Raw genomic sequence first — 17,621 nt, forward strand, 5'->3', positions numbered from 1 at the left:
AAGTTATATGACAAACTATACAGAGCTACAGTTTGTAAATAATACATAATAAATTAGTAGTATTATAGTAGTAACATAATACAAAAGAGTAGAACTTTAGGTTCATTATCTCTATGGGCAATGTGAGTACATGAATATGATCACCAACATTTAGGAGAATCTACCCATCAGGTACTGTGGATAAACCACTCAAACATTCACTTTGATCAGATTCTATCATAAGGATATTATAACCGTATATACAGTACCTTCATAATACATATTTATAATTTATCCAATATATCAATTTTCAGTTTAAGAAAGCACTATCTTTAATTGCCCCTACTTATTTAATTGCGCCTCCTTATTACTTGACTGTTCAGTAGTACTGTTACAAAAAAATAGTACTATTATAAAATAAATGTAAAGTGACGAATAATGGAAAAAACTTACTGTAGATATATATATATATATATATATATATATGTATATATATATATATATATATATATATATATATATATATATATAAATGTAAATTCACAGGCGCAATAGGTATTTGCACTGTGCCATTATCTTATTTCTAGAACTAATCACGTTATGCAAAATTTAAAAACCATCCTTTGCAATATGCGGCAATGATACAGACTTTAGAGTGAAGCAGTTTTAGTTTTTCGTATCAGTGTCATTTTTCACATACAGTATAATAGAAGCCTAGTCTTTAAACAGTGCAGATTTCAATCATTTTGACTACACCATACATAAGCTCTTCATAAGTATTCCTTAAAGGGAAAAATATAGGTGAATGGTAAGTTGTTTTGCAAAGGGAATGCTTCTGTTTGAATTGCTTTTTTGTTTTTATTTTTTTGCTTTTTTCTTATTTTAATGGTTTTGTGATTATGTTTTTAGAAGCATTACAATTCATCAAACATTACCTAATATTTATAGCAAAGGTTGATAATGTACAACTCTTCTGGATTACAGATGGCTGAGCATGATGATATAGCTATTATAGTGAATAAATTCTTCCACCTCTTAACCAGTGTATAATAAAAATTTGCTGTCAACCTAAATAGTGTTTATGGCCATACAGTAGAGTTTAACTACCACATGGAGTACCTGTATTTTCAGTATATTACTGTAATTATCTATATATTTAAAACAAATCCCTGCAAACTATAAATTGAATATATGGTTTAGGACACACCTCTAACTGCTAGGTATTTCACCAACATGCTATTTGATAAATCTTGAGAACCAGTTTCACATTTTCAGTTTAAGAAACAGGATTCGCAGATACCTCTTGTACTGTACACCTGACCATATCTGAACCGTGGCATCAAGCATTGGCCTCTTCTGTTATGTTTTTTAACTAGCAAACCTTCAATTTCCTTAAGACAGAGGCAATATGGCAAATAGGAATTATTCCATTTTAGATACTGGAAGCAATTCCCAGTGCAAAAGACAGAACATGGACATACTGTATGAGTTGATGGGTTATTGAGGTGGATTTGATGGTTTGATTGCGGGCTCCCGATTTAGATATGTTGCCCAGTAGACTAAGTTAAAGATCCCAAAAAGTAGTGGAAATGCTATTCTTGATAGCCGGTCAATTTTGCTGACACTGTTGAATGTTTTCTTGGGTTCTGCAGGCTTTGGTTTTGATTCAATATCTTTTGGTTCCATGGTCGCACTTTTTGCAATGGTTGCCAGACCAGGGTCTCGAGCTATCGGTGGGTAGTTTGCTGTTGCTGATGCATATGTGTTATTCTTCTTTATAAGAGGATCCTTCACCTTTTTTGGCTATATAATAAGAAAATGCATTAGTATCAACAAACAATTCAGATCATTTTTAACTATTTTTTAAAGCAGAAAACCATCTGGGATTGAAGTGAGTTAGCTGAACATCCAGGTGCCTCTAAATGAGCACTAAAAATATGTCTCTTGGCGCTAATACTGTTTGTTAGATAAATGCCCAGAAAAATAATCTCCAATGATCTTAATTCATAATCAGCTGCAAACAGTGATAATATGCCTGTGTGTGCATATAAAAAATCACCCCCTGTTGCTACAGGAGATAACAAACCAATTACACTAATTCACTTTGCACTAATATAGATATTTCAACGGCTGAAATGAGATGAGTGCAGACACATGGTTTTATATAATATTATTTTTTAATATAAAATTTGCACTAAACAGTGCCAATTACCCCACAAATTTAATATACCATTAAAACATAAACTGTGCTCAGTCAATTATACATCCTATCCTACTGCATAAATTTCTCCAAATACTTAAAACACATATGTATATCAATTCTAAGAATGGTAACTACTAATAGAGGTGGATCAATTATCTGAAGTCAAAACAGTGCACTGTTAAAAGAAAACCACATGTTATCTTGTGGAAAAATAAGACATATTTAGACTGGAACCTTGCGTCCCTTAGACCCCACACGGAGGGTTAGTATTTTCCTGGTGCAGGTTTTCACAGGTACTGAATAATGTTCATACGTTTGCTACTGTATGATGATTAAAGACAGTCTCAATTACCACACCAATGTGTGTGTATACGCTCAATCAAGCCACCTGTAGAGATAATAATAAGCTCACCGCCGTCCTCTAAATGAATGAATGAGTGAGACAGCTTCTCCCATGGCGGATTAGTAATGTGTTATGAAGGAATCGGCTAGGAGGCACCGGACGTCTCCGTCCTCCACAGTCTGATTGCCGGTTGCGCCTTCCAATGAACGCCCAATAGAGTGCTGTCACTGACGGGTGGTGAGCTGGTGACCATGCAAGCGTGTCCTCAGTGGTAATTTCCCTGTCACCGCCGTGGGAGAAGCTGTCTCACTCATTCATTCATTTAGAGGACTGCGGTGAGCTCATTATTATCTCTACAGGTGGCTTGATTGAGCGTATACACACACATTGGTGTGGTAATTGAGACTGTCTTTAATCATCATACAGTTGCAAACGTATGAACATTATTCAGTACCTGTGAAAACCTGCACCAGGACAATACTAAGCCTCCGTGTGGGGTCTAAGGGATGCAAGGTTACAGTCTAAATATGTCTTATTTTTCCACAAGATAACATGTGGTTTTCTTTTAACTGTGCACTGTTTTGACTTCAGATAATTGATCCACCTCTATTAGTAGTTACCATTCTTAGAATTGATATACATATGTGTTCTAAATGAGCAACATAGTATTATACACTGACCAAGCAACCAACATAGTTCACCCCTCTTACCTCTTATCATCCACAAGTTAAAAGATTATACTGCCTGTCCCTTCTAGAAGTCCAGGTTTGACAAAAAAGGAATATGCAAAGATTTATGTGCATTTAAGCCATTTTTGGGGCACATTGTGTGCAATAACTTTGTGGGAGGCCATTTGGTTAAGTACTTCCTGATCATGGAGGTGCAAAAAGGAAATCAGGTTCCCCAAAAACTCGCTCTCCAAGGACATATTAGTGTAGACTTCCTGGTAATGCAACCAATCCTTTAGCTAACTTAGAATGGCTGCCTGAGTATACCAATGGACATTAGTGAAGTAAATACCACCTTTTGCCCTGGACTGCTGCATCTTCATTTGGCCATTACATGGCTGTGTTCCCTGCCAAACAAAGCACCAGAATAGAAAATATGTGAGGTTAGGTACTTAAGGCAGAGGAATGTCATCATTTTAAAATGACTGGCTCTACCAATAGAAGATCAGAGGGCAGATGTACTAAGTGTTGGAGAGTGAAACATGGAGAGAGATAAAGTACCAATCAGCTCATGCCATTTTTCAAACACAGCCTGTAACATGGCAATTAGCAGCTATTGTTGGTACTTGATCTCTCTCCACTTTATTACTCTCCAAGGCTTAGTACATTTCCCCCATGGGGAGGGATTTCCAACTCTCCAGTTCAGCAGTGATTTTGCGCAACAGGCTGGTAAATTTAAGGTTGTATTGGAGTTCTGGGTTCCATGGACTTTTAACCTTCAGATATGTGAAAAAGTCCGATCTCCAGATTTGAGGAATATCACTCACTCTATAGTCATGGGACCCATGAAGGCCTATACAAAGTGCAATAGATTTAGTCCAATTTACTGTAAAACCTGACTCATCACTGAATGATATCAATTTGGGTTAATATAAGACCTATTGCACCAGAAGGGGTAGAACATATTCTGTAATAAAATGTTATCCATTAAAACAGTCAACTTTATTTCTTTGGAAGAAGTGCTTGAAGTGGGCCTGTATACACCGGCATGGCATACCGGCACTTCAAGCACTGAAGATCCCCCACCGCTGCCTTTCATATTCCGTGCTGTTCAAGCGCTGGAAATGGCAGCCAATCAGGAGTGGCCACATGGTCACTCCTGATTGGCTGCCGATCCGTGGCAGAGTTCAAATGGTGATGCCGTGGCACTGGCGGATTTAGCAGGGGGCGATCAGAGTAATCGCCTCCTGTAAACACACAGTCACAGACACCATGCCATGTACTAAAACTGATGCTGCAGCAGCAGTGCAGCTCTGCACTCAATGGGAGTGAGCTGCGACTAGCCAGTCACATACCTGCAGCACCAAGCTGGCAACACCCCATCATAGGTAGAGGAGTGGCAGCGGCTGTGCGCTCATCTGTGTCCAACTTCCGACATGGCGGTGAAGGTTCGCTAACCAGTCACTTGTCTCCTCCAGGTAGCACCCTTCCACTTGTGTCACAGTTGTCACACTCTAATAGCCCCCTGGGAGAGCCTCTCCGCTTTCTGCCCCATGAGAATGGATGCTCCGCTAGCGGTTTGAGCTACCAGCTCCTTATACTTGAGCAGTGGATCGGAGGCGAGACATGCCTAACAGATGCCCCCTCTGTATATTCGGCAATGTGCATACCAGCTCTCGGTATGTAGCAGCAGGGAGCTCAGTAGCCAGAGCACTTTTGTCACTGCTCTTCAATCCCTATAGCAGCCAGCAAAGTCCAATCCCCATCCCTCAGTATAGCTGGTACTGTGCACTTTGCCACATGCCCCCCCTTTCTTCACCATTCTCTCATCTCTGTATTATCGGCATCATCTCCATCATCCTTAACTCCTGTAATATTCAAATGACCAATCCTATCTCTATTTTCCTATTAGCCTCTCCTTTACTATCCGTATCAGCCTCTATTATTGCTTTGTTTTCCTCCATCAGCCTTTCTTTTCAGTATTGTCCCTATCAGTTACCCCTGTGTTGCATCTATCAGTCTTTATATTGTCACTATCACCCTCTTCACAATACTCATTATATTGTCCCCATGAGCCTCAATTTTCAGACTGCATCCATTAACCCCACATATTTGTATTGTACCATCATCCTCTCTATATATTTCCTTTCTGTATTGTAGTTCTCAGTCCATTTGTGTCATTCACACATAACCCTCTTTATTATATTATTCCCATCCTCCATTTCCTTTCTAGAGTATTTCCATCAACCTGTCTTGACTAGTGATCCTGAACTCTGGAATGTAACATATTAGTATTGTGCTTTCTGTGCCTCTCTCCTCCTAGACCTTCATTTCCAGAACAAATATAGGAACACTGTAAGGAATGACCAATAAAGGACATAGACCAAATGACACTAATATAACCTAACCCCCCGCCCATCCCTCTTCCACAATGAGTTTGCATATAGTATACTGTATAATCATAATTTTAGGAGCTTGTGAAACATGTCGCTAGTAATAAGGATGGTTGTTAACGGACATTTTTTAGTAAAAAGCAGGACCCAAAAGAGTTCTGACTGAAAATAGAAGGGTCGCACTGAATGTGGGAAGAGTACTGCGTACAGTGGGGAGGAGTCCAGATTCATTCTTAAACCGCCCCCCTAAAAGAAAAGTCTAGATCTGCCCCTGCACTGCGGTCATAGGGACTGAAGGCCATCTCCACACTGCCGCTGTCCCAGGCCTTCTCCTCTTCACTGCCTCCCACGTCGTCCTCCGCACAGCTGCCCAGGGCCTTCTCCTCACCGCCACTGCCCAGTGCCTTTCCCTGGTCACCACCACTGCCCAGGGCCTTCTCCTGGTCACCGCTGCCACCCAGTGCCTTCTCCTCCTCAGCGCCTCTGACCACAGCCCCCTCCGCTGCTCATTAGACACTGTTACCTTGCTTCCCTAGGTCCCTCTGTCACTCTTTCTGTCACTCTCCCTGTCCTTGCTGTCACTCTCTGTCCCTGCTGTCACTCTCTCTGTCCCTGCTATCACTCTCTCTGTCACTGTCCCTGCTGTCACTCTCCCTGTCCCTATGTCCCTGCTATCTCTCTCCATATCCCTGAATTTTGGTTCTGTGTTGCATAATGTGAATTTTGGATCATACTGTGTGGCATAATGTGAATTTCAGCTCATACTGTGTTGCATAATGTGACTTTCGGCTCATACGCTGTGGCATAATGTGAATTTTGGATCATACTGTGTGGCGTAATGTGAATTTTGGATCATACCATATTGCATTATGTGAATTTTGGATCATACTATGTTGCATAATGTGAATTTTGGATCACACTGTGTGGCACAATGTGAATTTTGGATCATACTGTGTTGCACAATGTGATTTTTGGATTATACTGTGTTGCATATTGTGATTTTTGGATCATACCGTGTTGCATAATGTGAATTTTGGCTAATACTGTGTTGCATAATGTGAATTTTGACTCATAATGTGTTGCATAATGTGAATTGTGAATCATACTGTGTGGCATATTGTGAATATTGGCTCATTCTCTATGGTGTAATGTGAATTTTGGGTCATTCAGTGTGGCATAATGTGTAAGGGTGAATAATGGTGAATAATGTGTATAAGAGATATATGGTGGGGTACACTACATTTAAGGACACATCCCCTATTGAGTGGCCACTCCCCCTTTTCCATAGGGTGCATGCCTTTGGCACATGCATAATTACAACCTTCACTTTTCCATACCTCCACTTCAAAATTTCCACTTCGACCACTAGTTGGAGGCAATACTAATTCCCCTAAATTGGGCACCGTTTTGATATAAATGCAGTGGCTAGATTGAATTTGCTATGGCTAGATTGAACAAAAGTGGGTAGAGGGGACAACCCTGGTATGTACAGTGATACACAGTCAAGGGATCTCTGCAACGGTCTTTAAGTAAAAGAGAGGTAGCTGGAGACATGTATGCATAACAAATTAGATCAATAAAAACAGGATGAAAGTTCCAACACTGTAGAATGAAAAACAAATGTGGCCACAGTACAGTATCGAATGCCTTCATGCATCCACTGCAGCCACAGCAACCAAAACCCCTCTAACAGAATTCTGGCCATGCTCAAAAACAAAGCTCATAGCTGGTGAGGATTTTGGGGAAGTATGCGTTCAAGTCTAATTGCCATGATTTTAACTAAAAACTTGATACCTGTATCAATCAGTGATATGCCTGTAGGACTCAAGCAATTGGGGGTCATGTGGGGGTTTTGGAAGCAAGATAGTAAGAATGTATGAGAAAGGGGCTTGTTGGTGTAAAATGTCATTAAACAATTCCAGCAGACCAGGGGCAATATGGGGCTGTCAGATTTTTTGGCACTCACTAGAAAGGCCATCTAGACCTGGGGACTTACGCAAGTTTATCTTAGAAATGGATGCTGTAATCTCATTGTAATGTCTTCACTAAGGGATTCTGATTGGGCTGAAGTAGGAGAGCGTAGATTCCAGTCTCACATTCATTTGTCATGTTTAGCTTGTCTGAGGGTTTTTAATGGCTATAATAAACCACCAAGACATCCCAACTGTAGCCATAGTCACCAATAGATGGTCAGTTTTATTTCCTCACTGAAAATATTTAAATCTGGAGAACACTAGGTCACATTTGGCTAGGGACTGCAGAAAGTAATTTAAGAGTTGTTTAGCTTGCGTGTAATGCTGTAATGATCCATTGGTCTGAGAGGCGAGATAGTCCTGTAACGCAAGAATTTATATTGAGCAGCTGATGTTTTCTTTTTGTCTGAAGACAAAATTAATAAAATGGCCTCAAAGTACTGCTTTTAAAGCACCGCAAAACAATGCTAGTCTGTCCCAGGAGTCCAGATTGTCATCCAGGTAATTCATCAATTTGTCAGTAATTCACAAAATTCCCCAGATTGATAAAGATAGACTTTCCAGCTCTTAATATACGGGTAAATATGAACATATTAAAATATGTAAATATTTGCAAATAAGTTTTAATCATTTTTATTTTTTAAGAACTAATACATAAATGGGTCTGGGACTCCAGGTGGACACCAATTAGGTCGACACCACTTAGGTCAACACCAATTCATAGACACACCTTAGGTCAACACCAGAAATAGGTCATCACGGACAAAAGGTCGATGTGAACAAGGTCGACATAAAAAAGGTCGACATGAGGTTTTTTTTACTGTTTTTGGTGTCGTTTTCTTCGTAAAGTGATGGGGAACCCCAATTACAGCTGCGCTCGGCACAGGTTACCGTTTGCAATTGTAGTCCACGTGGATCGTAAAGTATGAAAAAGTTCACCCCAAAAAATTGAAAAACTCATGTCGACCTTTTTCCATGTCAACCTTGTTCATGTAGACCTTTTGTCCATGTCAACGTATTTCTAGTGTCACCCTAAGGTGTGTCGACCAATTGGTGTCAACCTAAGTGGTGGCGACCTAATTGGTGTCGACCTGGAGTCTGAATACCACATAAACATTTATATTGCTTTATTACATAAATACAACAATTACAAAGTTTTCATATAATTTTTGAATCACTATAATTACAGAAGTAAATTGTTGTTGAAGATTTAGGATGGTCTATGATGTTTTAAGTACTTTAAATTTTATCAAAACTCTGAGACTTGTTCACATTGCCATAGTGAGTTTTGGGATATTTTGATTTTAAGTGTTGATTCCTCCTAGACTCCAAACAGCAAACCACAAAATAAAGTTTGCGGTTCAAAGACTGAAATCATGGCTTAAAGTTAAAACAAACAATGCTCAAATAAACTATAAAATATTGCATGATTTATACTGTGTGTTATTGCTGCAATTTACAGAATTTAAACAGATTTTTAAACTAGTTACAAGCCTGTCAAAATGACAGAACAAATTAACAGTATTGTCAGTGCCTGTGGCTGTGCATGGCCAAATAGAGCAACAATTGAATTGTTCCATCAGGTGCCACCTAGTGGCCGCCATTACACAAAAAAACTTGAAATCCCCCCACAGAGTTGAGAAGTAGTGTTAGCCTTTTATTATATAGGATAAGACAGTGAATAGTACTGTTTCAGTTTTAAGCACTGTATGCAGATAGTTGAAACATATTAGCCTATGTAAAGCTCAACAATTTATTATACATTTTCAAACTTTAGAGCAGATTACACAAACTGGAGCAAGACCTATTCTAAAACAACAATACTTTTTACATTTGGTGCAAATTTAGAGTCAGGGACGTGCGGTGAGCTAAATGGCTCAGGAGGCACTGGCTAACCCCAGAGCCAGAATTCCATGCAATATATGAGCCGAAGGGTAAATCTGCCCATTATGTACAGGTGCAGCCAGAGCCGGTCCTAGGCACACAGTGGGCCTAATTCTGAGTTGATCGCAGCAGCAATTTTGTTAGCAATTGGGTAAACCCATGTACACTGCAGGGGGGGGGGGCAGATATAACATGTGCAGCGAGAGTTAGATTTGGGTGGGGTGTATTCAAACTGACATCTAAATTGCAGTGTAAAAATAAAGCAGCCAGCATTTACCCTGCACAGAAAAAAAAATAACCCACCCAAATCTAACTCTCTCTGCAAATGTTATATCTGCCCCCCCTGCAGTGCACATGGTTTTGCCCAACTGCTAACAAACTTGCTGCTACGATCAACTCAGAATTAGGCCCAGTATACAGGCATGCTGCACATCATTTTAATCAGCAGAAGCTGCTGGTGCCCCTAGGCAAATCAAATGCAAATAAGAAAAAAAAAGGTACCCGATGTTATCAGAGCTGGCTGGGAGCTGCGAGCTGATACATGCCAGGCATCTCCTGCTGCATGGCACATTGAGGCAAGATTTATGAGGACACATCTGTATCCAGCAGTGGTCACAGCGTTAACGGCTGTGTGAGTGCTGTGTGTGAGTGGGTTGTTTGTGCAATAGTGTTCGGCATATGTGTAAGGGGAATTATGCGTGTCATGTGTATAAACACATTAATAATGTGCAGCAAATGTGTAAGGAGCACTATGTGTGTCATTATGTGTATAAGGGCATTAATAATGTGCAGCATATGTGTAAGGGACATTATGTGTATAAGGGCATTAATAAAAGTTGGCATAATATGTATGGCGCATTATGTTTATAAGGACATTAATAATGTGTGCCATGTGTAAGGGGCATTACTGTATGATATTGTGTATAAATACATTACTAATGTGTGGAATTATGTGTATAAGGTGCTCTACTGTGTGGTCTAATGTTAATAAAGAGCAATATGGTGTGATGTAATGTGAATAAGGAGCAATTCAGTGTCATGTATTGTGAAAAAGGGGCACTACTGTGTGGCATAATGTATAGAAAGGGCACTACTGTGTGGTCTATGGTGTGGTGTTATGTGAATAAAGAGCAATTCAGTGTGATATAATCTGAATAAGGGGCACTGCTGTGAGAAGTAACATTTATAAGGTAAAGTGGTACTACTGTGTGATGTAACACTATTGCATGATAAAATGTGAATAAAGTTGCAGTACTGTGTGGCGGAATTTAAATTGGGGGTACTACTGTGTGGCCATGCCCCTTCCAAGCAAGAACATGCCCCCTTTTGGGCTGTGCACTGAATGTGCGCACTGTTCCTATTTAAACTATAGGGGGTAGGAACACCAAAATAAGGACTGCTATGGGTGAGGGGTGATGGTGCTGGAAAAGGGGTGCAGGGTCAGAGGCGGAACTAGCGGTGGTGCTAGGGGGCACCAGCCGAAATCTTGCCTAGGGCATCATATTGATTAGGGCCGGCTCTGGGTGCAGCAGTATAAACGCCCGGAAATTTGGTGAGGTTTGATGTTCTGAAAAGATTATCAGGTGAGGCACTGTCTCACCTGCCATAGACTTTTCACTCCAGTGTTTGGGCTACAAAAATTATTAGAATAATGCAAAGAAGATATTTCAAACAAATTCTTAGTATTTTTCATATACTTTATTCAGAAAAAATTCTGGTTTAAACGTAAGTATGACAGGAAAGGCTTTGCCTCACCTGCCTCACCCCACCGCATGTCACTGTTTAGCATGTCCTCAGTGGCGTAACTCCCAGAGGCAATGAAGACTAGTGATGTGCACCGGACATTTTTCGGGTTTTGTGTTTTGGTTTTGGATTCGGTTCCGCGGCCGTGTTTTGGATTCGGACGCGTTTTGGCAAAACCTCACCGAAATTTTTTTGTCGGAATCGGGTGTGTTTTGGATTCGGGTGTTTTTTACATAAAACCCTAAAATACAGCTTAAATCATAGAATTTGGGGGTCATTTTGATCCCATAGTATTATTAACCTCAATAACCATAATCTCCACTCATTTCCAGTCTATTCTGAACACCTCACACCTCACAATATTATTTTTAGTCCTAAAATTTACACCGAGGTCGCTGGATGGCTAAGCTAAGCGACACAAGTGGCCGACACAAACACCTGGCCCATCTAGGAGTGGCACTGCAGTGTCAGGCAGGATGGCACTTCAAAAAAATTGTCCCCAAACAGCACATGATGCAAAGAAAAAAAGAGGCGCACCAAGGTCGCTGTGTGACTAAGCTAAGCGACACAAGTGGCCGACACAAACACCTGGCCCATCTAGGAGTGGCACTGCAGTGTCAGGCAGGATGGCACTTCAAAAACATTGTCCCCAAACAGCACATGATGCAAAGAAAAAAAGAGACGCACCAAGGTCGCTGTGTGACTAAGCTAAGCGACACAAGTGGCCGACACAAACACCTGGCCCATCTAGGAGTGGCACTGCAGTGTCAGACAGGATACACTTCAAGAAAATAGTCCCCAAACAGCACATGATGCAAAGAAAAATGAAAGAAAAAAGAGGTGCAAGATGGAATTGTCCTTGGGCCCTCCCACCCACCCTTATGTTGTATAAACAGGACATGCACACTTTAACCAACCCATCATTTCAGCGACAGGGTCTGCCACACGACTGTGACTGAAATGACTGGTTGGTTTGGGCCCCCACCAAAAAAAGAAGCAATCAATCTCTCCTTGCACAAACTGGCTCTACAGAGGCAAGATGTCCACCTCATCATCATCCTCCGATTCCTCACCCCTTTCACTGTGTACATCCCCCTCCTCACAGATTATTAATTCGTCCCCACTGGAATCCACCATCTCAGGTCCCTGTGTACTTTGTGGAGGCAATTGCTGCTGGTGAATGTCTCCACGGAGGAATTGATTATAATTCATTTTGATGAACATCATCTTCTCCACATTTTCTGGAAGTAACCTCGTACGCCGATTGCTGACAAGGTGAGCGGCTGCACTAAACACTCTTTCGGAGTACACACTGGAGGGAGGGCAACTTAGGTAGAATAAAGCCAGTTTGTGCAAGGGCCTCCAAATTGCCTCTTTTTCCTGCCAGTATACGTACGGACTGTCTGACGTGCCTACTTGGATGCGGTCACTCATATAATCCTCCACCATTCTTTCAATGGTGAGAGAATCATATGAAGTGACAGTAGACGACATGTCAGTAATCGTTGGCAGGTCCTTCAGTCCGGACAAGATGTCAGCACTCACTCCAGACTGCCCTGCATCACCGCCAGCGGGTGGGCTCGGAATTCTTATTCTTTTCATCGCACCCCCCAGTTGCGGGAGAATGTGAAGGAGGAGATGTTGACGGGTCACGTTCCGCTTGACTTGACAATTTTCTCACCAGCAGGTCTTTGAACCTCTGCAGACTTGTGTATGCCGGAAAGAGAGATACAATGTAGGTTTTAAATCTAGGATTGAGCACGGTGGCCAAAATGTAGTGCTCTGATTTCAACAGATTGACCACCCGTGAATCCTGGTTAAGCGAATTAAGGGCTCCATCCACAAGTCCCACATGTCTAGCAGAATCTCTCCGTTTTAGCTCCTCCTTCAATGTCTCCAGCTTCTTCTGCAAAAGCCTGATGAGGGGAATGACCTGACTCAGGCTGGCAGTGTCTGAACTGACTTCACGTGTGGCAAGTTCAAAGGGTTGCAGAACCTTGCACAACGTTGAAATCATTCTCCACTGCGCTTGAGTCAGGTGCATTCCCCCTCCTTTGCCTATATCGTGGGCAGATGTATAGGCTTGAATGGCCTTCTGCTGCTCCTCCATCCTCTGAAGCATATAGAGGGTTGAATTCCACCTCGTTACCACCTCTTGCTTCAGATGATGGCAGGGCAGGTTCAGGACTTTTTGGTGGTTCTCCAATCTTCTGTACGCGGTGGCTGAATGCCGAAAGTGGCCCGCAATTCTTCGGGCCACCGACAGCATCTCTTGCACGCCCCTGTTGTTTTTTAAATAATTCTGCACCACCAAATTCAATGTATGTGCAAAACATGGGACGTGCTGGAATTTGCCCAGATGTAATGCACACACAATATTGCTGGCGTTGTCCGATGTCACAAATCCCCAGGAGAGTCCAATTGGGGTAAGCCATTCTGCGATGATCTTCCTCAGTTTCTGTAAGAGGTTGTCAGCTGTGTGCCTCTTCTGGAAAGCGGTGAAACAAAGCGTAGCCTGCCTAGGAAGAGTTGGCATTTGCGAGATGCTGCTACTGGTGCCGCCGCTGCTGTTCTTGCTGCGGGAGGCAATACATCTACCCAGTGGGCTGTCACAGTCATATAGTCCTGAGTCTGCCCTGCTCCTCTTGTCCACATGTCCGTGGTTAAGTGGACATTGGGTACAACTGCATTTTTTAGGACACTAGTGACTCTTTTTCTGAGGTCTGTGTACATTTTCGGTATCGCCTGCCTAGAGAAATGGAACCTAGATGGTATTTGGTACCGGGGACACAGTACCTCAATCAAGTCTCTAGTTGCCTCTGAATTAACGGTGGATACCGGAACCACAGCCGTTCCTTGCCACTCCATGTCATAAATGGCATATTGGCAAGTTTACGCTTCTCCTCAGACGCTTTTAATTTTGATTTTTGGGTCATTTTACTGAACTTTTGTTTTTTGGATTTTACATGCTCTCTACTATGACATTGGGCATCGGCCTTGGCAGACGACGTTGATGGCATTTCATCATCTCGGCCATGAGTAGTGGCAGCAGCTTCAGCATTAGGTGGAAGTGGATCTTGATCTTTCCCTATTTTAACCTTCACATTTATGTTCTCCATTTTTTAATGTGTGGAATTATATGCCAGTAACTATCAATAGCAATGGCCTACTACTATATATACCGCGCACAACTGAAAAGCACCACAGGTATGGATGGATAGTATACTTGACGACACAGAGGTAGGTAGAGCAGTGGCCTTCCGTACCGTACTACTATATATAGTATACTGGTGGTCACTGTGTCAGCAAACTGCAAAACTAAAATGCACCACAGGTATAGAATGTAGATGGATAGTATACTTAATGACGACACAGAGGTAGGTACAGCAGTGGCCTTCCGTACCGTACTGCTATATATAGTATACTGGTGGTCACTGTGTCAGCAAACTGCAAAACTAAAATGCACCACAGGTATAGAATGTAGATGGATAGTATACTTAATGACGACACAGAGGTAGGTACAGCAGTGGCCTTCCTTACCGTACTGCTATATATAGTATACTGGTGGTCACTGTGTCAGCAAACTGCAAAACTAAAATGCACCACAGGTATAGAATGTAGATGGATAGTATACTTAATGACGACACAGAGGTAGGTACAGCAGTGGCCTTCCGTACCGTACTGCTATATATAGTATACTGGTGGTCACTGTGTCAGCAAACTGCAAAACTAAAATGCACCACAGGTATAGAATGTAGATGGATAGTATACTTAATGATGACACAGAGGTAGGTACAGCAGTGGCCTTCCGTACCGTACTGCTATATATACTGGTGGTCACTGTGTCAGCAAACTGCAAAACTAAAATGCACCACAGGTATAGTATGTAGATGGATAGTATACTTAATGATGACACAGAGGTAGGTACAGCAGTGGCCTTCCGTACCGTACTGCTATATATAGTATACTGGTGGTCACTTTGTCAGCAAACTGCAAAACTAAAATGCACCACAGGTATAGAATGTAGATGGATAGTATACTTAATGACGACACAGAGGTAGGTACAGCAGTGGCCTTCCGTACCGTACTGCTATATATAGTATACTGGTGGTCACTGTGTCAGCAAACTGCAAAACTAAAATGCACCACAGGTATAGAATGTAGATGGATAGTATACTTAATGACGACACAGAGGTAGGTACAGCAGTGGCCTTCCGTACCGTACTGCTATATATAGTATACTGGTGGTCACTGTGTCAGCAAACTGCAAAACTAAAATGCACCACAGGTATAGAATGTAGATGGATAGTATACTTAATGACGACACAGAGGTAGGTACAGCAGTTGCCTTCCGTACCGTACTGCTATATATAGTATACTGGTGGTCACTGTGTCAGCAAACTGCAAAACTAAAATGTACCACAGGTATAGAATGTAGATGGATAGTATACTTAATGACGACACAGAGGTAGGTACAGCAGTGGCCTTCCGTACCGTACTGCTATATATACTGGTGGTCACTGTGTCAGCAAACTGCAAAACTAAAATGCACCACAGGTATAGAATGTAGATGGATAGTATACTTAATGACGACACAGAGGTAGGTACAGCAGTGGCCTTCCGTACCGTACTGCTATATATAGTATACTGGTGGTCACTGTGTCGGCAAACTGCAAAACTAAAATGCACCACAGGTATAGAATGTAGATGGATAGTATACTTAATGACGACACAGAGGTAGGTACAGCAGTGGCCTTCCGTACCGTACTGCTATATATAGTATACTGGTGGTCACTGTGTCAGCAAACTGCAAAACTAAAATGCACCACAGGTATAGAATGTAGATGGATAGTATACTTAATGAATGACGACACAGAGGTAGGTACAGCAGTGGCCTTCCGTACCGTACTGCTAAATATAGTATACTGGTGGTCACTGTGTCAGCAAACTGCAAAACTAAAATGCACCACAGGTATAGAATGTAGATGGATAGTATACTTAATGACGACACAGAGGTAGGTACAGCAGTGGCCTTCCGTACCGTACTGCTATATATAGTATACTGGTGGTCACTGTGTCTGCAAACTGCAAAACTAAAATGCACCACAGGTATAGAATGTAGATGGGTAGTATACTTAATGACGACACAGAGGTAGGTACAGCAGTGGCCTTCCGTACCGTACTGCTATATATAGTATACTGGTGGTCACTGTGTCAGCAAACTGCAAAACTAAAATGCACCACAGGTATAGAATGTAGATGGATAGTATACTTAATGATGACACAGAGGTAGGTACAGCAGTGGCCTTCCGTACCGTACTGCTATATATAGTATACTGGCGGTCACTGTGTCAGCAAACTGCAAAACTAAAATGCACCACAGGTATAGAATGTAGATGGATAGTATACTTAATGACGACACAGAGGTAGGTACAGCAGTGGCCTTCCGTACCGTACTGCTATATATAGTATACTGGTGGTCACTGTGTCAGCAAACTGCAAAACTAAAATGCATCACAGGTATAGAATGTAGATGGATAGTATACTTAATGATGACACAGAAGTAGGTACAGCAGTGGCCTTCTGTACCGTACTGCTATATATAGTATACTGGTGGTCACTGTGTCAGCAAACTGCAAAACTAAAATGCACCACAGGTATAGAATGTAGATGGATAGTATACTTAATGACGACACAGAGGTAGGTACAGCAGTGGCCTTCCGTACCGTACTGCTATATATACTGGTGGTCACTGTGTCAGCAAACTGCACAACTGAAATGCACCACAGGTATAGAATCTAGATGGATAGTATACTTAATGACGACACAGAGGTAGGTACAGCAGTGGCCTACTGTACCGTAATGCTATATATTATATACTGGTGGTCACTGGTCAGCAAAACTCTGCACTGTACTCCTCCTATATAATATTATACTGGTGGTCCCCAGTCCCCACAATAAAGCAGCACACTGAGCACAGATATGGAGTGTTTTTCAGGCAGACAACGTATACTGGTGGTCACTGTCAGCAAAACTCTGCACTGTACTCCTGCTATATAATACAGCTGCTCCCCAGTCCCCACAATTAAGCAGTGTGAGCACAGATATATGCAGCACACTGAGCACAGATATGGAGCGTTTTTTTCAGGCAGAGAACGGATAACTGGTGGTCACTGATCAGCAAAAGTCTGCACTGTACTCCTCCTATAGTATACAGCTGCTCCCCAGCCCTCCCCACAATTAAGCAATAGTGCACAATCAAGTTCAACAATAACGGAGAGGACGCCAGCCACGTCCTTTTCCTAACATTTCCAATGCATGAGTGAAAATGGCGGCGACGCGCGGCTGCTTATATAGAATCCGAATCTCGCGAGAATCTGACAGCGGGATGATGACGTTCGGGCGCGCTCGGGTTACCTGAGCCATACGGGAGAA

The 17,621-nt window shown here is 41.9% G+C and overlaps 1 protein-coding gene across 2 annotated transcripts in view; it reads right to left on the bottom strand.

Annotated features, from left to right (window-relative positions):
* Positions 1–528: 528 nt before the first annotated feature.
* The window catches only part of GABRA1 (gamma-aminobutyric acid type A receptor subunit alpha1), a 219,358-nt gene continuing 202,265 nt past the window's right edge, over positions 529–17,621 (bottom strand). For both annotated transcript variants that reach the window (XM_063928756.1, XM_063928755.1), the window contains exon 10: positions 529–1,782. In XM_063928756.1, the coding sequence (XP_063784826.1) occupies positions 1,477–1,782 (306 nt within the window). In that variant the 3' untranslated portion in view covers positions 529–1,476. The remainder of the gene's footprint in view (positions 1,783–17,621) is intronic.

This window comes from Pseudophryne corroboree, chromosome 6 (genome assembly GCF_028390025.1).
Source record: "Pseudophryne corroboree isolate aPseCor3 chromosome 6, aPseCor3.hap2, whole genome shotgun sequence".
NCBI classification, from domain to species: Eukaryota; Metazoa; Chordata; class Amphibia; order Anura; family Myobatrachidae; genus Pseudophryne; species Pseudophryne corroboree.